This window comes from Centruroides vittatus, unplaced genomic scaffold (assembly GCF_030686945.1).
Source record: "Centruroides vittatus isolate TY-2023 unplaced genomic scaffold, ASM3068694v2 scaffold_464, whole genome shotgun sequence".
Lineage (NCBI taxonomy): Eukaryota > Metazoa > Arthropoda > Arachnida > Scorpiones > Buthidae > Centruroides > Centruroides vittatus.
This window is the reverse complement of record NW_027122710.1, coordinates 1,250,692-1,277,105: the sequence shown is the minus strand read 5'-3', so window position 1 is coordinate 1,277,105 and position 26,414 is coordinate 1,250,692. Positions and strand designations below refer to the sequence as shown.

Genomic DNA, 26,414 nt, shown 5'->3' with positions numbered 1-26,414 from the left:
TTATTATTTTCTTACCCCTTTATAATATATATTTGAAATTTAATATGCATAAAATCGCAAGTCAACGTTTTCAAAAATACATTTTTTTAAAAAAATCAATTTTAATTTTACTTTTTTTTATAAGTAATTGATTCGATTATAAATTTAAGTTTATATTTTTTAAAGATGGTTACAGAGCTTCTACTAGTGCTAAATTAAAATTCTGTGGTTTAATTTTTAAAATAATTAAATAAATAATATAATTAATTTTATATTATATAGGTAAAGTATGTTAAATAATTAAAAAATTGATTTAATTGTAATTAAAATGTAGACTTTTTCTTAAATTTTATTAAAGTTTTAAAATATGAGTACGTGAAATCACTGTTATTAGTATGCTTCTTTTTACAGTTTTCGAGAAATTTTGCGGACAGACAACCCGTACAGATTATAACACGAGTAGAAAATTACAATAAAACAAGTAAAAGATAGACAAAATAAACCGGAAAAAACGTTTATAATTTAAATATTTCTAGGTTAAATTAATTTTTATTGATTTTTTTTTGTATAAAATTTAAAAAATTTTCAAAATTATACCTTAAAATTGTTGAATAAAATTTATTAAAAATGTTTATCTACTAAAAATATACAGTTTAAAAAATATTTTTAATGTACACAATATAATATTTTGTTAATTATAGCAATAAGATTTATATCTTAAGCTATTTATAACGAAAATTTTATATTTTTTAAAGAATATTTCAAGTTTGACCACGTTCTTTACCCCAGATTTAATTTTATAATCCCTTCTTACAGTGAAAAGATTAAATAATTATAGGTTAATTTTTTAGGATAAAAATTATATAAAAAATATGATTAAATTTCTTTTATAATTACGCAAATATTTGTTAAATTAATGCCGAATTGATAACCAATGTCTTATATAATATACGTAGAAGAATTATTGCTTTATTGCGCCTTATTGCTCAGTAAAGAACTAATAATAATTAATGCATCTTCACAATACTGGCTGCAATATTTAATTTAAAAATCGCGTAACTTCCGGTCCAGACAGGAATTTCTTATATACTTAATAGGGCATCCGGCCCTAAGCTTTCCCTATCTGGTCTCGATTTTCGTCTGTCTTACTCCGTTCTCGAGATTAAGGAAAGAAGGACGGCCAGACATACAATAGTAAGAATCTATAGGTCTACAATCTAAAAGTTACAGCCCAATAATGTCCAGTTAGTGCACGTGATGGATTAAGACTTACGTGGCCCTATGCACAGAAGAATGGGGTCCTCTACGTAATTTTACTACATCGTAAACAAATGACGTAGGTATAAAATTATTTATAAATTATAATATACAATGAAACAATAAAATTAATTTATTATTTTTTAATTTTGGGGTCCTAACGTGTGCCTTACGTGCCTAGCAGGCACTGTACTCAATTAATAATAATTAACATTTTTTAAATTATCACTCGAAAATTAGTTAATTATTATTCAATTAATAAACAATCAGTCTTTATATTATTACTTTTAAAATTGTTTTATCCTCCGTATTTTATTGTAATAACGGTTAAGCACAATTAAACTTCAATAAGATTAATGCGATTATATACCTACTTAAAAAAGTTATAAACTTATTATTTAATAGGATTAGTTAATAAGATTAATTATTATTAAATATAGTAAGAAAAACTACTTTTTAAGCAACAGAACATTGGAATTTTATTCTCATGAGTTCCATTAGAACACGTCAAATGTTTATAATATTGACTTTCTACGCTTTTAATAATTCAATTTTCCAAAAAAATATTATCCACTTACGTTTTTTTAATTGAAAAAAATGTCATTTATACTTTAAAAATGAGAAATGAAGTTAAAAATATATATAAAATTGCTAATTAAAATTGTTAAAAAGTATAATTTTAAAATAAATTAATTTGTTCGTGTAAAAATATCTTTAAAATTCTTATATCAAGAAGAAAATTAGTCAAAATAATTAATTTAATTATTTTATTAAAAACCTATTTAATGAAATAACTGAATTAAATTATTCTTAAATTAAATTTTTTGCGTTAATTTAATTTATTTTAATTGGGTTTTTTTTAAGTAAAAACAAAGAAATAACATCAAAATAAACAAATTAATATAAGACCAAGTAAATTTCTAATTTTTTAAATTTATATAAATTATATTTTTTAATAGAAAACAATTTTTAAAAAAATATTTATGAAGTTAAATACGTTAAATTTAATTAAAGATTGATTCTATTCACTTTTCCATATTAAATGATATAGAAGCAATAAATAGAGATGATAACTGTAATGATTTTAAAGTTTAATATGTTAATTAATTATACAATTTTTATTAAAAATTATTAATTAATATACTTATAACAATTCCCTTTGTTGACTGTTGCACGAAGGAATTTGAACAGTTACTTGAAATAATATTAATCACAGAAGAATAAGCAATTGTACAGATTTCAATACTGTTCATATGCAATAATGCAATGATGACATCAATAGGAAATTTTGCTTCGATCCTTAGTAATTTTCTAACTAAACTTATCGCATCTCAGCAATGGATAATGCATTATACAGTGAGTTAGGCACAGGATAATGTAGATAAAAATATAGAAAAATAAAGATAAAATAATCAAATCGATGAATTAATGATGCTGGATGTTGTTATCTTTCAGGTTGACAACAAATTATTCCTTATCAATAAGTCAATTTTTCATAAATCGATGTGAAAATATCGAACTTTGAAGCACTTTTCAACAACGTTTACACGTTTATTAAATAATACAATAAAACTTAAAATATTTATAAATAATTAAATGTATAACGTTTAATTAAATTAATAATATAATTTATATGCGAGATAATTCAGTAGAACTTCCAATAGACCACCTCTAAACAGTGGCAATTTTTATTAATAACCTGCTAACAACGGCCATTTTTAACGTTTCTATCAGTGGCCGTTGTACAGAGGTTTACTGTATATAATTATTTCATTATATACTGTATTAAGCAATCAATTTATAATATAGTTAAAGCTCGTTTATTAAATTTTTTACTGCTTAAAATACATTTTTAAACATTAAAGAATTAAATAAATGAGCTTTAAATGTGTATTATCAACGCAAATAATAATAATTATTATTATTATAAGTTTTAAATTTTCTTTTTTTTTAATTATCATTAAATTTAAATAGGAAAATTCTCCCATTTTTATAAAAATAATTTATTTTTAGTAATTTAAAGATTGATTTTTTGTAATATTTTTTCTCTATAGAAGAATTTTATTTAAAATTATACTTAAAGTTGATTTTACTAAACCTCGAGAACGTGAGGGCCTACAGTCCTAGATAATCTAGGTTTTGTTAGGGTCTCTTCCTAGGAATTTCAGAACAATGCTTACGTTTAGATTTGTCGTTCTAAGTTGCATGTGTGTGTGTGTGTGTGTAAGAGGCCCTTGTGTGTGTGTAAGAGGCCCTTCACCTTCTATGAAATAGTAATTAAAATGCGAGGCCCTAAACTTCTTTAGCTTCTGTGTAAACCTTTTCTAGCCTTCAAGATTAATATCTAGTCAAGATCCTTGTATAATGTGAAGTATAGTCATTATGTGAAAAGGGCATCTCGAGTCTAGGCTTATTTAAGGCCTTGTATAATCAAAACCTGTCCTTGTTGGACAGTCATCTCAGCACTTTCAGCTTCGTTATTGAATCTGCATAATCTGTATGATGATTAATGAGTAATTACATTTCACAAAATTACAAAAGTGGTTTTAAATAAATAAATATTTAATCGTTAATTAAATAACGATAAAGTAATATATATTAATATTAATAAACGTTTATTCATAAAAAGGGAGAGTTTACCTGTTAAGGGGGTGCTACATTTAATAGGGAAAATAACAAAGAAGGTTGAACAGTTTACATATATAAATAATAATCATTATAACATTAATTACAAGTATATTTTTGTTGGATAATAACAATCAAAGCCTTAAAGTTATTAATACAAATAAAATCACAGTTATTTAGTAGTAATAAACAATGAACTATTAAGTTAGGTTTTTAAACATTTCTGTAATTTTGATAAAGCAATTATATAGTCTATATAAAACTTTTTATTATCTTTGTTGATACTCATTTTAAGTTCATGGAGTGATTTACATTGAATTGTTCGTTTGATAACAAGTGAGTCGCGCACATTTGTTAAGCTTTGGCAATCCTGTATCAGATGGTAGAGTGAGAGTTTTTCGGAATTGCACCAAATACAATGATTATTTGCAAAATTAATATAACTGTTGTCGATGTAAATAGAATATTTATTAAGGCGTATTTTTGCTATTAATCTTTTCACATTTAAATTAATTGATTTAGATATATATGGTTGTGAAGATGGAATATGAGATTGGTGTACCAGGGATGATATTTACTCTTATTTAAACTTGTTTGATCCTTGTTAATAGACTGAGATATTGCAGATTCAATTAATAGAGTATAGCCATATTTCCAGTCTTGCAAATTATCTTTGAATAGCAGGTCAGATACACTGAATGAGTTTAAAATTTTTTGAAACTTAGTTTGTCATAGTTGGTTTGAACTTATGTTTTTGCTTTTTTTATAATTTTCTAATTAGAACAATTAAATTATTATCACTTTTAAATTTTATACGGTAGTAGAATATTATTATACGTTTGAGAAAAAAAGGGAATGAGCATATACGATTGGTTTCGTTACGTATAGCGTAACCAGGAATAGATCTTTCTAAATGGAGAAGTTTAGGAAGAAAATAAATTTGAAAAGATTCCAGTTTATATAAGTAATCGAGACCCCAAATTGGACTGGCATAGTATATAATGGGATTAATTATTGAATTATATAACTTCATATGGATATTCAAGTTTGACGTTTTCAGAGTAGAACATAGATACAAGAGATTGTCAATTGCCAGCTTTCCTTTGTTATTAATAGTAGTTAGAGGTGCTTTGAAGGTAATATAATGATAAAGTAATATTGTAAAAGTTTAAATTTGTACGTAAATAATTAAGATTTCATTAATGTGTGCTGTGTATAAAAAGACGATTTTCATGCTAAGGTATGCTTTAATTGGTCTGGTCCGCAGTGAATATTTACAATTCTCGGAATTGTTACATTATGAATTATTAAAGTGCTGATTAAGGGTTTTCCTGTTTTTAGGTCCTGTTGCCTCCCTAATCTGGTTACTTAAGGTATAATTGTCTTTTTGTAAACTGCTTGCTAACATCTATAATTAATATCTACAAAAAGATATTAATTATAGACGTTCTGGGTGTCTTATTAAACTACTTTGTATCACGTGACATTCAACATATTGCTAGTCTCATAGTGAGAAATTAAGGCACTCAGTATGTTTAAAGTAGTTTTTTAAATAATTATTTTTCTAGTGTTTTTGTAAAGAAATCGGATGCAAAGTGCTCCTTTCTCATTAATTCAACATAACAATTATTCATTTGATCCACGAATGGACACAAGGATTTTACTAGTTGCCTACTACTGCTGGTAATACTGATCAAGTAATAATAATCAGTAGTAGTAAATTACTGCTGCTTTCTAGTCATATCATGCTTAAAACAGTGTTAAAACTTTTATATAGAGCCAAACGTCAGTGACGATTTATGCACTAGATAACATGAGAAAATAAGACTAGATTGTCTGAATCAGTTAAGCTAAAATGTTCTAAAATTAAATCTTTTAATTGTCACAAGGGAAGAAGAGGTAATTTCCGATTGTTTTTTTGTTTAAAGTCTAGACAAAACGAACTCCATAAGGTCTAATGATAGTGACAAACAAAATAGTAATAACAGAACTTTAAATGGGCGAGACAAAACTTTAAATGAGTAACTTAATTTTAAACTAAACTATTTCGTGTTTGTCTTTTCACTTGTTAAATAATTCAGATATTCCGCAATTGAATGTAACTACTAATAATGTTAAGGTGAGAAGATTGTATTGATACGGGTGCAGATTACTCTGTAATAAAGGAATCTCCTTTCGTATAAAATTAACTTTAATTCTAATATAAAATTTATCTAGTAGAACTGAGGGAAATTGTTTCTAGCTGACAATAATAGTCATTGTGAACCCATTTGATAGTAACACACGCACAGCGAAGCCAAAAAACTAATTTGCATAAACTTTTCTTTATTAACTGAATGAATGAAACTATTGAGATAAATGTCGAGATTTAACAAAATCAACCGAAAAAAGACAGGATAATAGAAGTAGACTAGGAAATATATTTAAAAAAGTAATTAAAATTTCATTTTGTTTCACTTTAATGTCCTTTTTTTATTAAATTTTAGTTGGCTTCATAATTATAAATGAATACAAATGGGAATGGTGTGTTCATGTGTCTTCTTTGTGTGTTTACGTGTTTATGTATTAGCATTTATAAACTACGATTTAAAGAAAAGATTTCTAAAGCATCTATTGTATAATAATAGAAGTGTTCGACATTAGACACATGGATCTTAGGAACGGGGGTGAAGAACGCGATTATCTATAACTAAACGAAATAAAATTAATTTTTATAGAAAGATTTAGTTGTTGTAGAACAAAAGCAATTCTGTGCAATAATAAGACGATGATAATATTACATTATGTTTAACACTAATTTAATTCATCTTAAGAGATAAGCGTATGTTATTGTAATTCAATTTTATTTATTTTATAATTTAGTTTCATACTAGAATTTCAGAATATAAATTCACTTTTTTTTCTTTGAAAATAAACTAAAATCTTTTTGAAATTCAATTAAAAATGATATTTTAATTACGTTATACAATGTTCGTGTTTCCAATTTAATACATAAACTAAATAAAGAAAATGAAATTAATTTGTTTAGAAATGCAATTATTAATAAATTAAGAAAAATGTTGTTGATTTATTCATTGTCATGGGTGTAAAATAATTACAATAATCTCAAATTAATTGAGTAATAATGTTATTAAGTAAACTTAACAAAAATTGGAATTAATAATTAATGTTTACATACAGAATGGTGAAGATAAGATATTCTTTAGTATTTCAAGAAGCATTAAATAAACCTTTATATACTTCAATACATAAATTTTATTGACTATCAAATAAAAACTCGCGATTTATATATATAAAAATTTGATTTAAATCCCATTTTATTACATTCAAATATATATATATATATATATATATATAGGCTATATTTCCTTTAGGTAATACAAAAAATAAGTTAACTTTCATTTTAAATGCAGATATTGTCTCCGTATTTTTTTAAAAATATCATTTATAAGCACGATATTTATAAATTTGGACTCCAGAACGCTTTTTATATCAATAAAATAATAGGTGATTTAAAGTATAAATAATATATTTCTTAATAATAATAATATTTTCCTTCTATTTATAAGTGTATAGTAAATTTCTAATAAATGAAATAAGCAAAAAAAGTAGAAGAAATTGTATCACGGATGCAGTTTACTATACACTTTTCAATCGAAGAATTGAATTGAAAAAAAATATATATATCGTAACAATATCAGTATTGGTATGAGGTTATGGGTTTTCAGAATCTTGGCATCAAGATTGCCTTTCACTTTCTGAAAGATTCATATTTTTTCTCCATTCTGGAAGATGTCACACTTTTGCTTCATTGCAACGTCAGATATATATCGTACACAGATATGGCATATGATATGAGAACCAAAAATATTCGAGATTTTTCAATAAAATAGCATACACCATTCGAATATGGAAAATGTATTTTTTTCTTCGAATAATTATTAAATATAAATAAAATTACATTTCAAGGCGTGTAATTAGTTTAGACGAGTGTAATTAAGCAAGATTTCTGTTTAATTAATTATTTACTTTCTTCTTTGTGATAATTACATTTGGTTTCTTGTCAGCAGGAATTATTACAGTATCGTAACAATAGTAGTTGTAGTGTTTTTGTATCATTATCAATAGCAATGTGTGATTTTGTCAGTAGTGTTCAATGTTATATAATTGTTATAAAATGAATAAATTCTTATATATTTTCGGTTTCTTCTCAGCAGGTGTTATTGCATTGTTTCCACAGTTTTTCTATGTTACTATCAATAGAAGTGCGCAATTATGTCAATAGTATAAGGGTGGATCAATAAATAACCAGATTGAGCAACCAGCCGTACTGTTGCTTTTGGCTGGTTATTTATTGATCCACCTTTATAGTGTTCAATGTTATACAGTTCTTATAACAACTTCAAAATGCATAAATTCTTCTATATACTGGGTGATCCAGAAGTCAGAATTCCGGAATGCAATCTTGTACTCCTTGTAGTTATTGAAGACGTGTACACAAGTCTAGCATCCATATATTCAAAGACTTCTTGGGTGTACAGTTCGAACACATATTGCCACACTGATAAAATATTTAGTGGTATTACCGTATGTAAAGGGAAATAGAAATGACTGTCGCTTTCTTAAATTAAAAAAGACCATTTCTATATAAATACAGGTGTTAGTAATAAATACATGCATATGTAAGAAAAAACTGAAAAACTCATAGTAAATTAAAGGGAAAGAATCCAGTTAGAATAATAAAAATGTAGAGTAAGAAAATGTAGAATAATAATAATAAAAAAATAATAAAGAAATTTTACATTCTTGGCAGCGCAAATGGCTGCTAGATCGAAAGGCTTCTGGGTCAGTCGGTATAATACCAACACAAAGAAGAATTTGCATAATATAGTAAACAAATATCAATATTTTTTTCAGTTAGCGTTTATTTATTCGTACAATAATTAAATTATTTTCATATAAAATTATTCATGTATACGTTTAGAACTATTTAAAATATAAATATTTAATAATTACAGAATTTATTTTTAAATTTTATTATTATTCTAAGCATAGTTTATGTTTAATACAAAAAATATCATGTCATTTTGAGTAGAGACACATATTGTTAATGTCTTTAGGAGGGCATAAATAATAGATTTTTGCATAGAATTTTTTATAGAAAGATCTAAAACAAGCTATATTTAGATCTATGCACACACCTATATAATATATATGTATAGAGCTATATAGGTGCATATGTCTTTCTGCTCCTCCTTGAATACCCCTCTACATTTCCGAGTTTTGTCTCTATTCAATATTTTTTAGAAAATTTATATAAATTGCAGAATATCACCGAAAAATTTATGAATTTTTACAAGTATAATTAATTTTTTATTATTAAAAATATTAATTGAGGGTGTTCAGTGGAAAAGGGATAACAGTATAATTCAATATAATGGTGATAACATGTTACATCATTGGTTAAAAAAATTATATTTTATTAAATTAAATAATTAAATAGATATATTTATTTGTATATTACTGATATTTATTATATTTATTTTTAAATCAATAATTGTTTGTATTTTTAATGGAGTGAACTGTGTTATCACTTATACCACTTTTCCATTTACCTCTACAATTACAAACATTAAAACTAATTTTATTTATATAATAAATTATTATTTCTAGTCAATTATTATCTATATTTTAGAGGAATAAAATTTTAAATATAAAAATTTAGGGGAAAAAAGCATTAAAAAAAGAAATAAAATTATATTTATTTTATTTTAATGTATCAAAGTATTGAAAGAGATTAGGATCACTCAAGGAATTTTTAAAAGAAAAATATACAAAAGTCCATTTTGTCCAGGGATAAGAAAAAATTACAAAGTTTTCCTTTTTAAAGAAAGAAAATTCCATCAAAGAATATTGTATCATAGAGATTTGCTCTTATATAGATGTTTAAATGTTTTCTTCTATTTATTTTGTTATTGAAAATGATGAATAAATGAGAGAATCTTTTCCATTTATAAAATAAAAAAGGAAAACATTTCTTCTTCAACACAAACTGAATAGAATTTAAATAAAATTCAACTTTGTGAAAGTTAGTTTTAACTTTCAATGTAAGATTTATTAAATATAAACAAGTGAAATAAAATAAAAAAATTCAATTTTTAAAGAAATAATATGATTTTCTTTTTGTAAAATTACATTTTGAGTTTTCAGCAATGTTCTTAATTTAATTTATTACTAGAAAATATTCATAATTTTCAAGCATTCTAAATATATATTTTTACTTAATAATTTTTAGTAATTTTATTTTATTGTATAATTTTTATAGTATTTAATTTATTTTTTCTTTAATTGTTTAATTAAATAAATCAAAAATTTCATATAAAATAGGTTTTAAAATATTTAATTTTATTTATATTATATATTTCTAAAATAAATTATATAAATTTTTATTTTTATCCTAAAGATTTTATTACATCTGAATAAAGTAGAAAATATAAAATTATTGTAAATAAAAATATCACATCGATTATGTTTAATATATTAATATTCTGTTTAATTTAATTAATTTAATTTGAATTAATCATTATTTTAATTATTTTTTTAAAGAGTTATGCTGAAGAGAGTGATGCCCTCTCTTCAGCATCTTCAAAAATTAAGCATTATTATACCCAAAATGAGAAGATATGAAGCTAAATTCTTGGAAAAATTTAAGATTTAATGTTAAATATAAATTATCTATTATATGTTTTTGTAATAATTAAGCATAATAGAGAGAAAATAATATTCTACATAATGTTTTAAAAATTATAAAGTAAAATAAAATTTAGTATTATTTTTAATTTGAATGCAAATATTTAAATAAATAAATAAATAAATATATATATATATATATATATAAACATTTTAAATTGTAATTTTTTTCTTAAATTCTAAACATTCTTTATTGAATTTCATATTTAAATATTCAAACAAATATGTCAAAAATTGTTTGTAGTTTATTTTTATTTCTTTGAAATATATTTTAATGTAGAAAAAGTTTCTAATTTTTTTTTCGAGTGTTACGAATGAATAAATAAATCTACTTTAAATTAATTTATTTTTAATATTTAAATATATTTATTTACTTATAATTTTATTTTACTCTTTTTTTTATTTTTTGTAAAGCATAAAATTCGCTCCTTCTTATAACATTTAATTAATGCTTAATTTAATTTGGGTAAATTTAATTTTAAAAAATATATAAATTGATGAATAATAAATAATTTAATTATGATCATGACTTATATAATAAACCATATCTTGGTAGAACTTTAAAAGTTAATTATCACTCCAACATTTATGCACATCCATTGTAGTAAAGTGTAGAAATTCCATTTCTAAAATCCACTTCCATAATAAATCTTCTATCATTTATATAATAATTAAAATACGAAAATCTGTGTAAAAGATCTGTAATGCTAAACAACAGATTGAATGCATTGGTGCAGTAACACGAATATTATATCCTGGTACATTATTAGATAGGAATTCAGGGCAGGAATATCAGATTCCATTTGATTGTTTGCAGTCAATCACTTGTATGAATTTCTACAGGAAAATGTACTCCACGTATGATTAGTTGCTAACAATCATATTCTACATTCAGATGATAATGAAAGTGGTGCAGTTTGGAATTCGAAACACACAGTTTATTACGCTTACAAAGGAGATACGGTACATTGTTATCGTCTTTATTATCAAATTTTATTTGTTTTAATAAAGATTTTTATTAAATTTAAGCAATATATAAATGATTTAATTTACAATAATCAAATAATCATCATGGACATTATCATTATTACTCCTAGATGCCAATCGTGCTGGTCTTTTCTGTATAAAAATACTTTAAAAATAAGAAAATAAGCAGCTGTAATATTATGTTATATACATATTTATTGATTTATTCACTTGCTATATTAATATAATTATACATTTTTATTAAAGATAAGTTTAAATTGACGAGGAGAGTGAAACGAATCCCTAATTAATTGTTGACAATGATAAAAGATTTAAATTAATTAGTAATAATTGATCATTTTGTTACTTCATTTATAATATATTTTATATAGGGTTAAAATAATTATTATGAACAGCATCTTGGAGTGATGATGATGCTCAGGATGATTGAGAAGCGACAAGAAGCAGAATAGATGATTCCCATTTAAAAGCATTTAAAAAGAATAATTTAATATTTAAACTCTAATTAAATAAATATGAGTATATAAAATTAAAAAGAAATTAATTTGAATTAAATTTAAAATCGAGAATAACAAATTTCAAAAATATTTAGGGATATAAAATAAGATTTTTAAATACTGTTTTTAAGTTTATAATTTATAAGTAAAAAGTTTAATATTTTAAATTATTCTTTATTCTAAAATCAATAAATATTTAAGCAATATTCTCTATTAAATGCTTAATAGAAGTAGTCTAAATCTTAATCTATCCTTATTGAATACAAAGTATAACTGTTACCGCTAAAACTCGAAAACCGTTAATGTGTACATTACCTAGCTAATCTCCAGATTAACTAGGTTGATCCGTTAACCTGTGGAATCAAGAGTTTTCCGCATTTTACCTAGGTAATCTTCACATTAACGGCTTCCGTATCGTTAAAGTTTAAAAGTTTGTTTCTCTCATTTCCTTTCCCTACTACTTCCCGAAGAAGACAGAGCAAAAACTGATGCACACTCAATTTTAGCTGTGGTTCTTAGTAAAACAGAGGATGGCTTTTATAAACTTGGTACTAAAACGGGTATTTTAAAACAATTGTATGCAAAATCTGAATTCAGTGTTTGTAAATAGAGATTTTTAACGAAAGAAGATGCCCCTGCTGTAGAAATATCTTTACGTCAAACAGCAATAAAACAATACCTTGGTACTGGGCAGGGTTTCAGAAAATGTGACTGCAAATCTAAATGTACCACAAATAGGTGTCGCAAAAACCAATTGCTATGTAATTCAAAGTATCACCAATCTTTAGATTGCACTAATAAGTAAGCACAATTTTATCATATGTTTTGTAAATTCATTTCCCTAATTGTAATAATATTTTAAACCGTTTGAATTTTTGTATTACAGTTTTTTAATTGATTGATAATTGATTCTATCAACTAATTTATTGATTGTTTGATTGTATTAACTTGATTCTTTAGATATCGAAAATTTAATAAATAACTTTATGTTAATTTAAGCGTACAGAAACGTTGCTGTTGTTCCAGCAAAGATCTTATGAGATCTTATTTTCCCTTTACCGAGTGCCTAGTAGGTAATGTGCAGATTACCTAGATCATCTGCACATTACCTAGGTAATTTGAGAAATAGAACAATTTTCGAAACTTTAACGGATCACCTTAGTTAATCTGGAGATTAGCTAGGTAATGTACACATTAACGGCTTTCGAGCTTTAGTGGTAACATAACTTAATTTTCTTTAACTAAACTTTCTAACTTAAAAGTAATTTATTTTTTAAAACTTCTATTAAAAAATTAATCATACGAAACAGATTTCTTTTAAAATAATAAATGAAATAACAAAAGAAAGAATTTTAAATGACTTCTAATAATTAATAATTTTGGAATTTTACAGATTATAATTACATTAAGTTAGATTTCAAAAAATGAAATTTAATAATGTAAAATTTAACATATATATTTAAAAAATTTTTAATTTAATTTAATAAAATAAAATTTATTTGAAGCATCATTTTAATGATTAACAGATTTAATTTTTCTGATATTTAAAATTAAAGACTTTACATCATTTTTAAAAATTCATTTAGAATACTTGTTACAAATACACACACACACACATATATATATATATATATATATATATATATATATATATTTAAATAAATTTAGAATATTTAACGAAGATTATTGTGAAGAATATTCACTTTAATATCCCCAAACAGCTGAATTTTCTCTCATAATAAATATCTTGAATTTAATGAATTACATGTTATATTTACAAGAGTACTTCTATAAATTATAACGAAGTAACTGCTTGTGAAAAATTACTTACTTTGATGTCAGTCAATTGCATTTGCACTTCATTTAATCAAAATACAACTAAGATAATATTTTTACTTATCGATATTTTTCAATCATTCAGTTACACTAACTTATATAAATATGAAGTGAAGCCATGTTAATAGATGTTAGTATCTGAAGAGGAACCTTAAATTGCTAATCAAACACAAAATACTTTTGATATGGTTCATCTGCATTTGTTACCTTGTAAATTTATTAATTTATAAAGCACTGCTTAAGTTTTGTTGAGTTTTAATATGTTAAAAATCAAGATATCCGCATTTATTCATTCGGAATCTAAAATTCCATTAGGATAAGCAATTTATTTTCTTATTATTTTTACTTGTAGTACTTTAAAAAATATCATTAGTTATAATGGAAAATGCCTTTAGAGATATGCTTCTTATGCGTAAATATCAAGAATTTTCCGTAGTATAAATGTAAAACAATTTCTCTTTCTCACATTTCGTCTTACGTGACTGATTACTGATATTTACAAACATCTGTAATATGTAGATATATTAAGAAATGTATTATAAATATGAAGAGTAAATCTTCATTTAAACTGAAATGAATAATCTTAAGATTAGTACCGAAAGGTTAAAGTTACATTTATTTACAACAAACTTATGAGGACTGATTAAGAAGATTATAAACATGACATTGTTTTAAATTGGCTCGATTTTCTCAAAATATAACTAGAAATTTGCTATTGTAATCAACACGATATTTTTTTATTTTGTACGTTGTAAAGAGAATAAAGCATTTTTATTTTTCCGGCTGTTATATATAATAAAGTTCGGCGATCGGTCAAAAAATGACTCCTCAAGAATTTTACAATTTTTAATTCAGGGGACCTTGAAACGTCGAGAAATGCAAAAAAATTAGTGTTTTTTTGTTTCCTGTATTATTGATGTTAGAATGTGGGTATGAGTGTGGCACTACTTTGTCACCCACCCCTTTGAAGCTTAATACTTTTCTGTCGAAAATTTCTAAAATTTTGCAATGAGGTTGATGTGTTAGGGGGCATTGATCCTTTCAAATTTTGGTGATTAAAGGTCGAGGAGGTAGGGCGATAAAGGGGTTCGTGTCATATCTCGAGTAGGATCGGACTTAATGACGATTTTACTCGTTATTAACATTTACAATTTTTTTTATAAAACCTATCCCTACTCTTAAAACTAAGCTTTTTATATTTTTAATTATTATAAAATGGCATGAAGGTTTTTAAATAAAATATCATAACAAGTGGCGCCATACGCAGTTTTAAATGTTACCGGGAAAATTAAGCAAATTGTTGGTGTACTTTTTAAAATATCTATTAACTTGTAATGAATAATATATTCAAAAATATTTAAATCAATTAGATATTTTTGATATAAAAACTGTTTATCTAATTAAAGATGAGCAAAATTTACTTCAATTCACATTACAACATGTCAAAACTTGTTTACGAATAGAAAATTCTGTATAAAATCTTAATGAAACCCTTGTAAGAAAAAAAAATTAATTTACTCAAATAATTATCAAATTAAATATTTATCAAATACAACGAATAAATTCTGCAGTGAGAATTAAATTATTGATTACATTAGGTTTCATTTATTTCTATTTGTCATTATTTGACATTGCTCTTTATTGTTTTAAGGAGCGCATCTATAGAAAATATCATTTTTATTTTAATTATCATAATTATAGTAGCATTCATACAAACTTTTGATAACTATTCCATAACAAGATTTCCATTATAAACAATATAAAATATTCATAAAAAGTGCGTATATCAAGGAATAAATGATGTTTAATAGACCTGAAGTCCTCGGCTAAACGTATGAAAAATGGTCACGTAATAATTAATCTTGTAAATGATGCTCTGATTTCGCGAATTAAACGATGTTACGTGAATAAAAATATAATTTGAGTTGAAAAAACTGTTTTAAAATGTATAAAATAATAAAGCATCGAAATAGATTATACTGTGGTGGAGCACTAGGGGAGACCAAGGTGTACGTGAGCAATGTCACTATTTCCAATATGGGAGAAAATAGAAGAGTTTATATATACAGGGTGGGCCAGCGAAAACGAAACGGCAGAGTGTTCGTGTTCGTCCAAGCAAAGCGCTCGGACAGGTCGATTTTACTCTCGAGGGGACATCTTTTGCAATAAAGTTTTTGCGATTCTGAATATTAACTAAACAAACATTTTTTTCGAAATAAATGCTTGTTTAGTTAATACAAAATAAATGAGTTTTTAAAATTTTTTGTTGTCTGTTGTATTCAGAATCGCAAAAACTTTATTGCAAAAGATGTCCCCTCGAGAGTCAAATCGACCTGTCCGAGCGCTTTGCTTGGACGAACACGAACACTCTGCCGTTTCGTTTTCGCTGGCCCACCCTGTATATATATAATTATTAAATTTAAAATGTTATATAAACTAATGTTTATATAAACATTATATAAATATTTAGTCTTGTCTTAAAAACATTAAATTTGTAAAATTACTTTTAGAGTTATTCATAAATTTTTTATTGAAAATATTTCAAAATTAATTGGAATTTTGTTATTAAGAATTGTGAAAAAATAAGTGAATAAACGTCGTCAAAAGTAAAATTAGACTTGTGTTTAGTGGAAAAAATTGATTTTTTGTTATTGAAAATAAATTTTATAAATAAAACTTTATAAATATTCCGATAATTTAATTAGATTCTTATTAATATCTTAAGAATCTGCGAATTAAGATTATTATTATTATTATTAAAGTTTTGATATTCTTGCTTGTTTAGATAATGCCTTCCAACTAATTAAACTATTCAGAAAATTCAAAACATTGCTTTGAAAATTTAGGATAAGCTCGAAAATATTTAAGAAATTTTTTAATTATTATTTAGAAAAAGTGTAATTATATTTTAACTCGTATTTACATTATAATAGGCAAAAATTAGTAAAAAAAAATTTAAATATTTAACGTTCGAATTAAAACAATGAATGGCATAAATTAAAAATTTTAATAAATTAAACTGTAAAAGGAATAGTTTAATGCAGTTAAACAAAGAAATCTTAGCGTACGGTATTTTTACTTTCTTGGCTCTGTTATATGTAACAGAGGGAAAGTATGGCGATCGGTCAATAAATTACCCCCAATATCTTTACATTTTTGGACTCAGGGGAAATTAAAACATCGAGAAATGCAAAAAATTTCGGGGTTTTCTCTGTATGTATGGATGTTAATGTGTGTGGGGCACGATTTTCTTTTTACTCACATTGAAGTTTAATAACTCTTGTACTTTTTGTCGAAAATTTCTGAAATTTTGCAGAGAGGTTGGTGTATTAAAGGCATTGATCTATTAAATTTTGCTGGTTGAAGGCCGACGGAGTGGGGAGATAATGGGAGTCGTGTGTAATATCTCGAATATGGTTGGACTGAATGCCGATTTTACTCGTTATTAACATTTACAATTTTTTTATAAAACTCATCCCCACCCTCAAAATTAAGTTTTTGCCATTTTACAGTAATTAAAAATGAAAAAAAAATTTAAACTAAGATATCGTAACAGATGGCGCCACACGCAGTTTTAAACGTTGCCGGGAAAGTTAAGCAACTCGCTGCTGGATTTTTAAGTATACACTATAATATGTAGCAATGTTAAAAGTGAAAAGATGTGCCACACATTTTATGTGAAAGTAAAATTTTTAATGTTTTAGATTGAGATGAGATGATATAATACAGGAGTGATGAACTTTTTTTTATTCGAAATTTCAGAGCTCACATAAGGTTGTACGCTGTATTTTCTATTGCTTAAGTGTGTACGTTTGGCATTTATGCTAAAAATATACACATTTAGCTGAATGTCTTTATTTAAAAAATATAAAAAAACATATTTTTCAAACTCAAATCGCACGACAGCAAAATTAAACTTATACCACTTCACATTTCATCAGACCACACAGTTGCATATGGTATGGAAGCCACAAATTCTCCACTCCTTATCTAGTATACAGGTAAATATATATTTTTTGACAAATGGATATAGTTGGAACCATACTAAAGAGGATGCAAACCGAAACATGTATATGGCTTATTTATAAAAGAAAAAATAAGTATGGCATTAGTGCAATAGAAAATTTATGGAATAAAGTTTTCAGATGACAAATCAAGTCATGAGTTGGTGAAATATTCAATCATTCGCGAAGATAAATTACGAAACGATTTCTATATTTTAAATAATAAAAATTTAAACAAATTGATGCAATTTATTGAAACTTTTCACTTTAATTTATATTTGTATAAAATTTGTATAATATTTGTATAAGGTATATTAAATTATAGACTTATAGTGTATAATATAACAGAATTTAGCCTAATATTATGTTTTAAAAAATACTTTACTTAAAATACTGTTAAAAGTATTGATACTCAAAGAAAGTAACATGTATTTATCTTAATATCAAAGGTATTTTTTAAAATGCTTAGTTAAATATTGTGTTTTGAAGTTTCTGAAATATAATTATATTTTTCCCCAAAAAAATGGAAAAAAATCAAACTTTTTTCTGGACATTAATACAAATTTCAAATTTACAAATGTAAAATACATTTATACATTAAATATAACCATATCTATCTGATTTGACTAGAGATTTATCAAAAATATCTTTCAAAAAAAAAAAATAGTTGATATCAAAGAGACACGACAGATGTTCATTCGATTTTTAAATTATACAACCCATTACTTTAAGTATCTTTGCAGACTTTTATTTTTAAAGTAAACGATCAACTTGTTCCTTGTTTCTTTTTTTTATTTTCTTATTATTAACAATAAATATTCTGTATTTAAATTTTCAACGTTATTCGAATTCCATAATCAAGTCTTCATGATTAATTCATGTATTTCGATTATATTAAAAGTAAACAACCGAAAAAACTTAATCGAATTTTTTATAAATATTAATTTTTAAAAAATCTCTTAAAACTATTTTTAATTAAATGTTTAAATTTAATAAGAATTTTATTTATTTACCTTCCGGTTTCGTAACAATTTCAGCACATGGGTCGGATTCTCCCATATCATTTTCCACGATGCATTCGTATTCACCATAAAATTCTTCATCGTATCTTTTAAATCTGATGGTGCTGTTATCCTCGTCAATATCTATATCATCATTTAAAGTATTGTTATCTTTAGTCCAATAATATTTTACTTCGGAATTTGCATCACTTTCGCATTTTAAAATAGTTTCGTCGTCATCATCATCCCTTACGATATCACAATTTGGTATGTCTAGAAATAATTTTAGAAGTATCCATCATTCTCATCATCATCATCATCTTGTCAATTTAATTTTGAGATAATTACTTACATCTAATTTCTAAAAACATTTCCGCTTCGGCTTTCCCTCTACTATTTCTCGCTTCGCAAGTATAGATGCCAGCATCCTTTCGTGTAACTTCGTTTAAATCTAAAGTTGAACCATCGTTCACAATGAAATTGCCAAATTTCCAACGATAAGTACTGAGAGGCCACGACGATGCGGAGCAATTAATAGGTTCGAATTCGTCACCTTCTTCTAGAGTAATGAAATTTTGCGAGACTTCGACGTTTTCTGGAGCATCTAGATAAACATATTATGTAAAGTAACGATGTAATTAAGTTATAGAACAGATGATTAATTCAATAACTTACATTCAACACTAAATTGCATAGTACTTTCGACTTCTGGACCCACTTCGTTATCGGTGCTTCTGCACGTGTAGTTAGCAGAATCACGTTCTCTTTCAAGTTTACCCCCAGGCCATGCCGTCATATTCCATCTCAAGACACTTATTACAGAGCTGAAATAATCATTTTCCTCTTCCTCTGGTAAATCTTCTTTAGTTATAATATAATAATTAGAATCCATAATGCTCTCGCCGTTTTTTAACCATTCAATTTCGCAGATAGGATCACACTCGACACGACAAGTAACATTATAAAATGAAGCATCACGAGATGCACCGTGCAATTTAGGTAATTTAGTTATAAACTTGGGAGGAACTGTAAAGCGAAAAAAACAAGCAATAAAAATATCCTCTTTTTTATTTTATAAATAAAAGAATTTTTATCTTAATTTTCTTAAGAGAATTAAAAGTGTGATCGAATGACGTGACAGTAATTTATCATCATAGTCAATTTGGTAATTTTTATTTAATTATTTAAAAGCACAATTACGTTAGACAAAAATCATCATCGCAATCTAATTAATTATAAAAGTTAATTCGTGTATGATTTTTAATCTCACTTAACTTTAATAATCATTAAAATGAAAAAGTTTCGAATAATTAAAAAAGACCAATGCGTCACGAAGTAATTTAATTTTTATCATAAAATTATAAGGAAAAAAATTGTAAAAAATTATGCTTTTTTTGTTATTATTTTATGATTTAATTTTAAATACATTTTTCGGCGGTATATTGTAATTCTTATGTAAATGTCTTCATAAAACTACACCAAAAAACATAATTTTATGAACTTTTTTATGATGCAGAATTAATATTTTTATATTATTGAAACTATATTATAATTATACATATATTATTATGTATTATGTATTATTATATATTATTATGTACACACAAATAATGTGTAGATATTATTATATAGATCAAATATAAAATTACAATTAAAAATCCCACAGAATTAAGTACTGTTTCATCATCATTGGATGATGATAAAATTAATTTTTTCTGATATTCATGATGATAAATTGTAATCATTATACTGATATGCTTATGCTATTAGAGAAAAGTTTGCTTATATTACTTATATAAAATAAAATATTTATTTTTTCAGTATATTAACAAAAGATGTCACTTTTTTCCAAAAAATCCTACATTTTTATTATGAAAACTGTATTTGGAATTTTAAAATATCTCAGTTATCTTGCTTACATACAACCAATCAATTTTTTTTGTATAATATACTATTATATATTTAAATATATATAATCTTTAAATTTATATTTTTTATTTAATTTTTTGCAATAAAAATATGTATTTAATATGTTTACTAGTTAACTGTTTTACTTCGACTTTAGATGTCATTTATATATTATTTATTAAGGATTTTAGCATTACCTATTGTTAAAATCCTTAATGATTTTATAATGATTATTTAAAAATCTATTTAAGGAAAAATAATGAAAAGTATATTAGAATACGTATTCCAAATTACCTTCTTATGTGCTGTAATATAATTTACAAGAAACTGCAACATTTATATGTAATTACATAATTTCCAGGCTTTAGTACAACATTTTATAATTATTTTTAAAACTTTTCTTTATTTTTTCAAAGGAAAAGAGTTTAAAATACCTATTTATTTAATTGGTGTAGATAATAAAGAAGAGTAATAAAAATTCCATTTGATAATTACCTTTAATGTCTAGAAAGTGGTAACCTTTCTCACCAGAACCAACATCATTGACTGCTGAACAGCTATAATTTCCTTCGTGATGTAAATCTGCATCATCAATTATTAAAGTTTTATTATTTGTATCTAAAACTTCCCCATCTAATTCCCAATAATACGATTCAGCTTCTGGTAGACCCAATTCTCCGACTTCACAAGTTAAATTTACAGATTCACCCCTCTTTGTTGGTTCCCCTTCTATAATATCGGCTTCTCCAGGAAGATCTTCAAAATAAAAATGTCATTTTTAAATTATCTTAATTATATATTTTTTTCAATTTAATTTGTTTTCTAAATATAAGGCATAAAATATACCATTAAATATGAATAAAAATGTTTTTTTTTTTTTTTTGTATGGAAGATGCTGGAAAATAGAATGAATCTTCTGATGCATTCACTAGAAAATGGATTTAATTTAATTAAGTTATCGATCATGTCTGGTTTTTAGAAAATACGGATGAAATTTACTAATCCTTCACTGGTTTTTTTTAGAGAAATGAAGCTGAAGGTAGTAATTATTCGTATTCTATTTTTTTCTTTTTTCTTATATTTTAAAAATAAAATTTAGATAAATAATATATTTTTAAAATTAAATAATTAAAACTAAACAATAAAATTTTCTTATTTTCTCAAAAATTTTATAAATCAAGTTACAAAACTCTTAGTTTTAGTCGATGCCACTTTAGTAGATCGCGAGCTACTGATTAGATTCCCTTACTGCAGAATAATAATAACTTGACTATTCAACTTGAAGACTCCGTATTCTGACTTAATAAAATACAGTCAAACCCCTGAACAACGTCCATTGACGGAGCATAAGTGGCCGCCGTTCGGAGGTGGTCATTATTAAAGGTTCGATTGTATGTCTGAATAAAATTTTTGAATATATATTTTTTTTGTTGTTGTTAGATTGTAGGTAAACTTTATTGAATTTTTCTGATAAGAAAAAGTTATTGTAGATGTTAACTTGATGGAAATAAATAAACGGATTGTTAAAGGAATTCTGGCCAAATTACATAGATTTATGTTCCTAAACGTGATAATAACTCAGGTTACTATCAGGCTAAGGGCATTAATCTGGAGGAATGTAAGGGTCTATCAGGTTTTATTCGAAGTAAAACCCAAGATAAAGATAAGCTATAGTTTGAGTTAGCTGTAAAATATGGTATATTTAATTTTTATATATTTTATATTACAAATATATCATTTATTTTTATCGTTTTTATTTTTTTTAAAGTTGTTTATCTATTGATTTTTTCCATAGATGAATGGATCCACAGATCACATATATACGCTATTTTTCTATAAAAGTGTAAAATATAATTTAAAATATATTCTATTTATCATAGAAAATTATTTTTAAATCACAAATAGGTATTTTTTGCATATATTATCATTTAAAATATGATAATTTGAGTGAATGTGGTCAAGAATTAAGCATTTCAAGATAAAATTTGAAATAAATATAATCAAATCAAAATGATTTATTTTCATTTATATTATGAAATAATATAATTTAAGTTAATTTAGTTAAATAGAAAGTTTACTACAATTTATTTTACTTTTTTTTCCAAAGTTATGACTGAGTCATGATAATGGTAGAAAGATATACTTTGTAAAACTTTATAGATTTTCGTTTAAAGTACTGTACACAAACAAGAGTAGGGAGGGAAAAAATAATATTACAGATGTCGAAAAGTCAAAAATTTCCCTCGGAACAAAAGCACATTAATTCTATATATCAACTACAAACGTTGTATATAAGAATTTCTTCACAGTAAATTAAACAGATTCTCGGAAATTGCTTTATTATAAATTGTTGTAAATGTGAAACGATGAATCTACCAATGGATTTAGAAAGGTAAAAGTTAATCAAATACCTGAGAAAGATGAGGAAAAAAAACAGTCATCAACACTAACATTGTTCTCTATCAAATGCCACCTTTATCGACGAGTGTATATATTCTAAAGTAATGGGAATAAGTAATTTGCTTCGTAACTATGTTAATTTATCATGGAGAATGACTCGTTATAACAAATCATCCATTGAGAAAATTATCAGTTTAGGAAGTTTCCAACTGAAACAATAAGTTGTTACATTATTCTAGCTGAATGTAAGTAACTTTGGCTTTATAATATGGCGTGAATATTTGCTATAGATGAAGAATTCAATGAGGAATATACTGAGTAATAGTAAATTATCATCATTATTAATATTTATTGATTATTTTTTGAAGTGTTGGGAAGATTATAAAGAAGTTTAAACGTAATAATATACAAAAATTAATATAATAAAGGTGAAACGCTTCCAGGTGTTAGGAGCATTAATTTGGAGGTAGTATAAATAAATATATATATATAATATTGATCTTGGGATAAATTTAATTATATTTTTCAACAAGTGAAACGACATTTATACAACAAAAGCATCAATAAACGTAATTTAGTAACGTATAAAACAATCTAAACTTAATTACTAGAAGCAATTCTTGTTCTTAGTTGCAATTCTCAACAAATGTAAATAAAAACTGTAAAATTTATAATTTTATTTTTACTTTTTTTTACTATAAAAATGGCCATTAAATGGAGTAAATCAAAGGAAACAAGCATTTATTATTATTATTGTCATTTAAAATTTTTATATATTTTACAGAGGAATTATGATAATTGTAATAAGACCAAATTTAAATTAGTTGGTAAATTATTTTTAAAATTTAATAATAAATTAATTTTTAGCAAATTTACTACAGGAAAAAACTCATTTTAACTGAAATTTTCTCTTTATAATCGCTATTAAAATGAGTTTCTTTATTAAGACATCCTTTATAAATGGAATGGACCTTGATTCCGTAGTTACGATCATTATTTTATTCAAACGTTAACTTATATTTATTATATAATTACTGAATGATAAAATGCTTAAGAAAGAAGCATATTTAATTGACAAATTATCGATAATAATAAAAATTTAAATTAAAAAATTATTGAAAATTACTTTGTTCTTTTTTTGTAATCAATTATTATTATTATATTATTTTTATTTTTTGCATAACTTTTATTAATTTTAATATTAAAATGACAAAAATAATAGAAATAGAAAAATACTACATCACCAATTTAAGGTTGTGTAACATCAATATCAAGTGAATAAACTATGAAGTTGACTGTGTGACGTCAATGAAAACTGAATGACGTCATAAAACATGATAACGACCAATAAAGTAGTTAGGAATGATTATAAAATGGCTTTAATAATACTTTATATTGTCAAACATTTAGTTTAAAGATTGTAGAAGACAGAGCGGTTCAGTGATCCTGTAAAAGTTTGAAGCGTTGTTTTTGATTTCAAAATAACACAAAAGATGTTATCGTCACAATGAAATAACACATTAATGTATAGAGAATAATCTTTTGCATCTTGAAATATTCGCTTGAGAGCACAATTATCACAATAAAATGTAATGATCTGTATAAATGTCCTGCTTAATTTTAAGTTACAAGATGCGAAAATTATATTAAATTAACTTTCATTATTAACATTTATTTAATTAATGAATAGATAATATACAAAAAAATAATAATAATAAGTTGTAATTATTTCATTTTTATGTACTGTACAATTATATATATCTTATTTTTTATCATTGAGAGAACAGGAAAAACTAATTTACTTATTCTAATATGTTTAAGTACCTATTAATTGTTTATGTATTTTTATTTTGTGAAATAAATTCTCTGATGTTAATTGTGCTTTCTAAATTCTTATTTCTGGCTTTTTTTTATTAGTAGATAATCTAATTAACAAACTTTTAACGTGTAACAAATCAGGAAAAAATAGAAAAAATTCCACCTTAATCAATATCATTATCCTATATTATACGCAGTTAATCTTGAATAATTTAAAGTGATATTTAGCATTTAACGTTTGTTAAAATGCGTAATTTTAAAAAATAACTTATTTTTCTTTAAATATATATAAATTTTTCTTAAAAATAAAAATTCAATTGTTTAAATGGAGGAAACTTACAATGAACAATCAATTCTTCATTTTCGGATCTGTTACCCCATCCGGCAGCATTTTCAGCTTCACAAGAATAATTTCCGGAAAAATTTCTTGTAATTTCCATCCACGATATCTTTTTATCGGTTACTTCATTTAAAAATTCATCGTTTTTATACCAACGAATTCTTAATAAATTTTGAGGATTTCCACCAATAATCTCGCAAAATAATGAAACTTTTGCGCTATCTCTTTCATTTATTACTGATGGTGATATTACTACTTCCACTTCTGGAGGATCTGAAAATTATACTTGAAAATTTAAACTATAAAAAAGAAAAATATAATATATATATAATGTTTAGATAATAGGTTATATAAATATTTTCTTGAATTATTAAGTAACTATACAATAAACTGTTTAGAAATGTTTCCCCTTTAGAATTTAGAATAATTAATGAAATTAATTGTAATAATTCTTTAAAAAACATGATTACTTAAAACGAGGTACCAGCATATGAATAGTCATAATTATGCCCATTGTTCGAGGGCACAACCATAATAAAATTGATGTGGGCAAGGGATGGAAAATGATGCCTTGTCCCTTACTACCCATGATAAATTGTGCGGTCTGGACCACAATGGGTTTGACCAGCATGGTAAAAGATGGGAACGATACCCCTACTGGTATTGCCCATGATTAATTGTAGGGTCAGAATCGATTTCGAACCCAGATCTTTCACGATGGTCGACTATCTTACAGCGCGGTCATCTGACCGACCTTCAAAAGTAAAATAAAATAATTCAAAATAGAATTTTAATTGTAAAAAATTATTTAAAAAGTTGTCTAAGAATCATCAAGATTATTATTATTTACTATTATTTCGAAATATAAGTCTAATTTCAACACTTCTTCAAAAAATGAAACTTTAATTTAAAAATTCATAAAAATTTATACTAAAGAATTAATCATTATACAAAAATATGGATCAAAATACAATACAATACATATTTCGAAGAATTTCCGAAATTAAGTTTA

General features: G+C 24.7%; 1 protein-coding gene across 3 annotated transcripts in view; it reads right to left on the bottom strand.

Annotated features, from left to right (window-relative positions):
* The window catches only part of LOC136989285 (B-cell receptor CD22-like), a 91,128-nt gene that overhangs the window by 7,397 nt on the left and 57,317 nt on the right, over positions 1 to 26,414 (bottom strand). For all 3 annotated transcript variants that reach the window (XM_067287406.1, XM_067287405.1, XM_067287407.1), the window contains exons 6-10: positions 25,403 to 25,675; positions 21,340 to 21,600; positions 19,612 to 19,962; positions 19,289 to 19,540; positions 18,949 to 19,209 (exon numbers count right to left, since the gene is read on the bottom strand). In XM_067287406.1, coding sequence (XP_067143507.1) covers positions 18,949 to 19,209; positions 19,289 to 19,540; positions 19,612 to 19,962; positions 21,340 to 21,600; positions 25,403 to 25,675 — 1,398 coding nt within the window. The remainder of the gene's footprint in view (positions 1 to 18,948; positions 19,210 to 19,288; positions 19,541 to 19,611; positions 19,963 to 21,339; positions 21,601 to 25,402; positions 25,676 to 26,414) is intronic.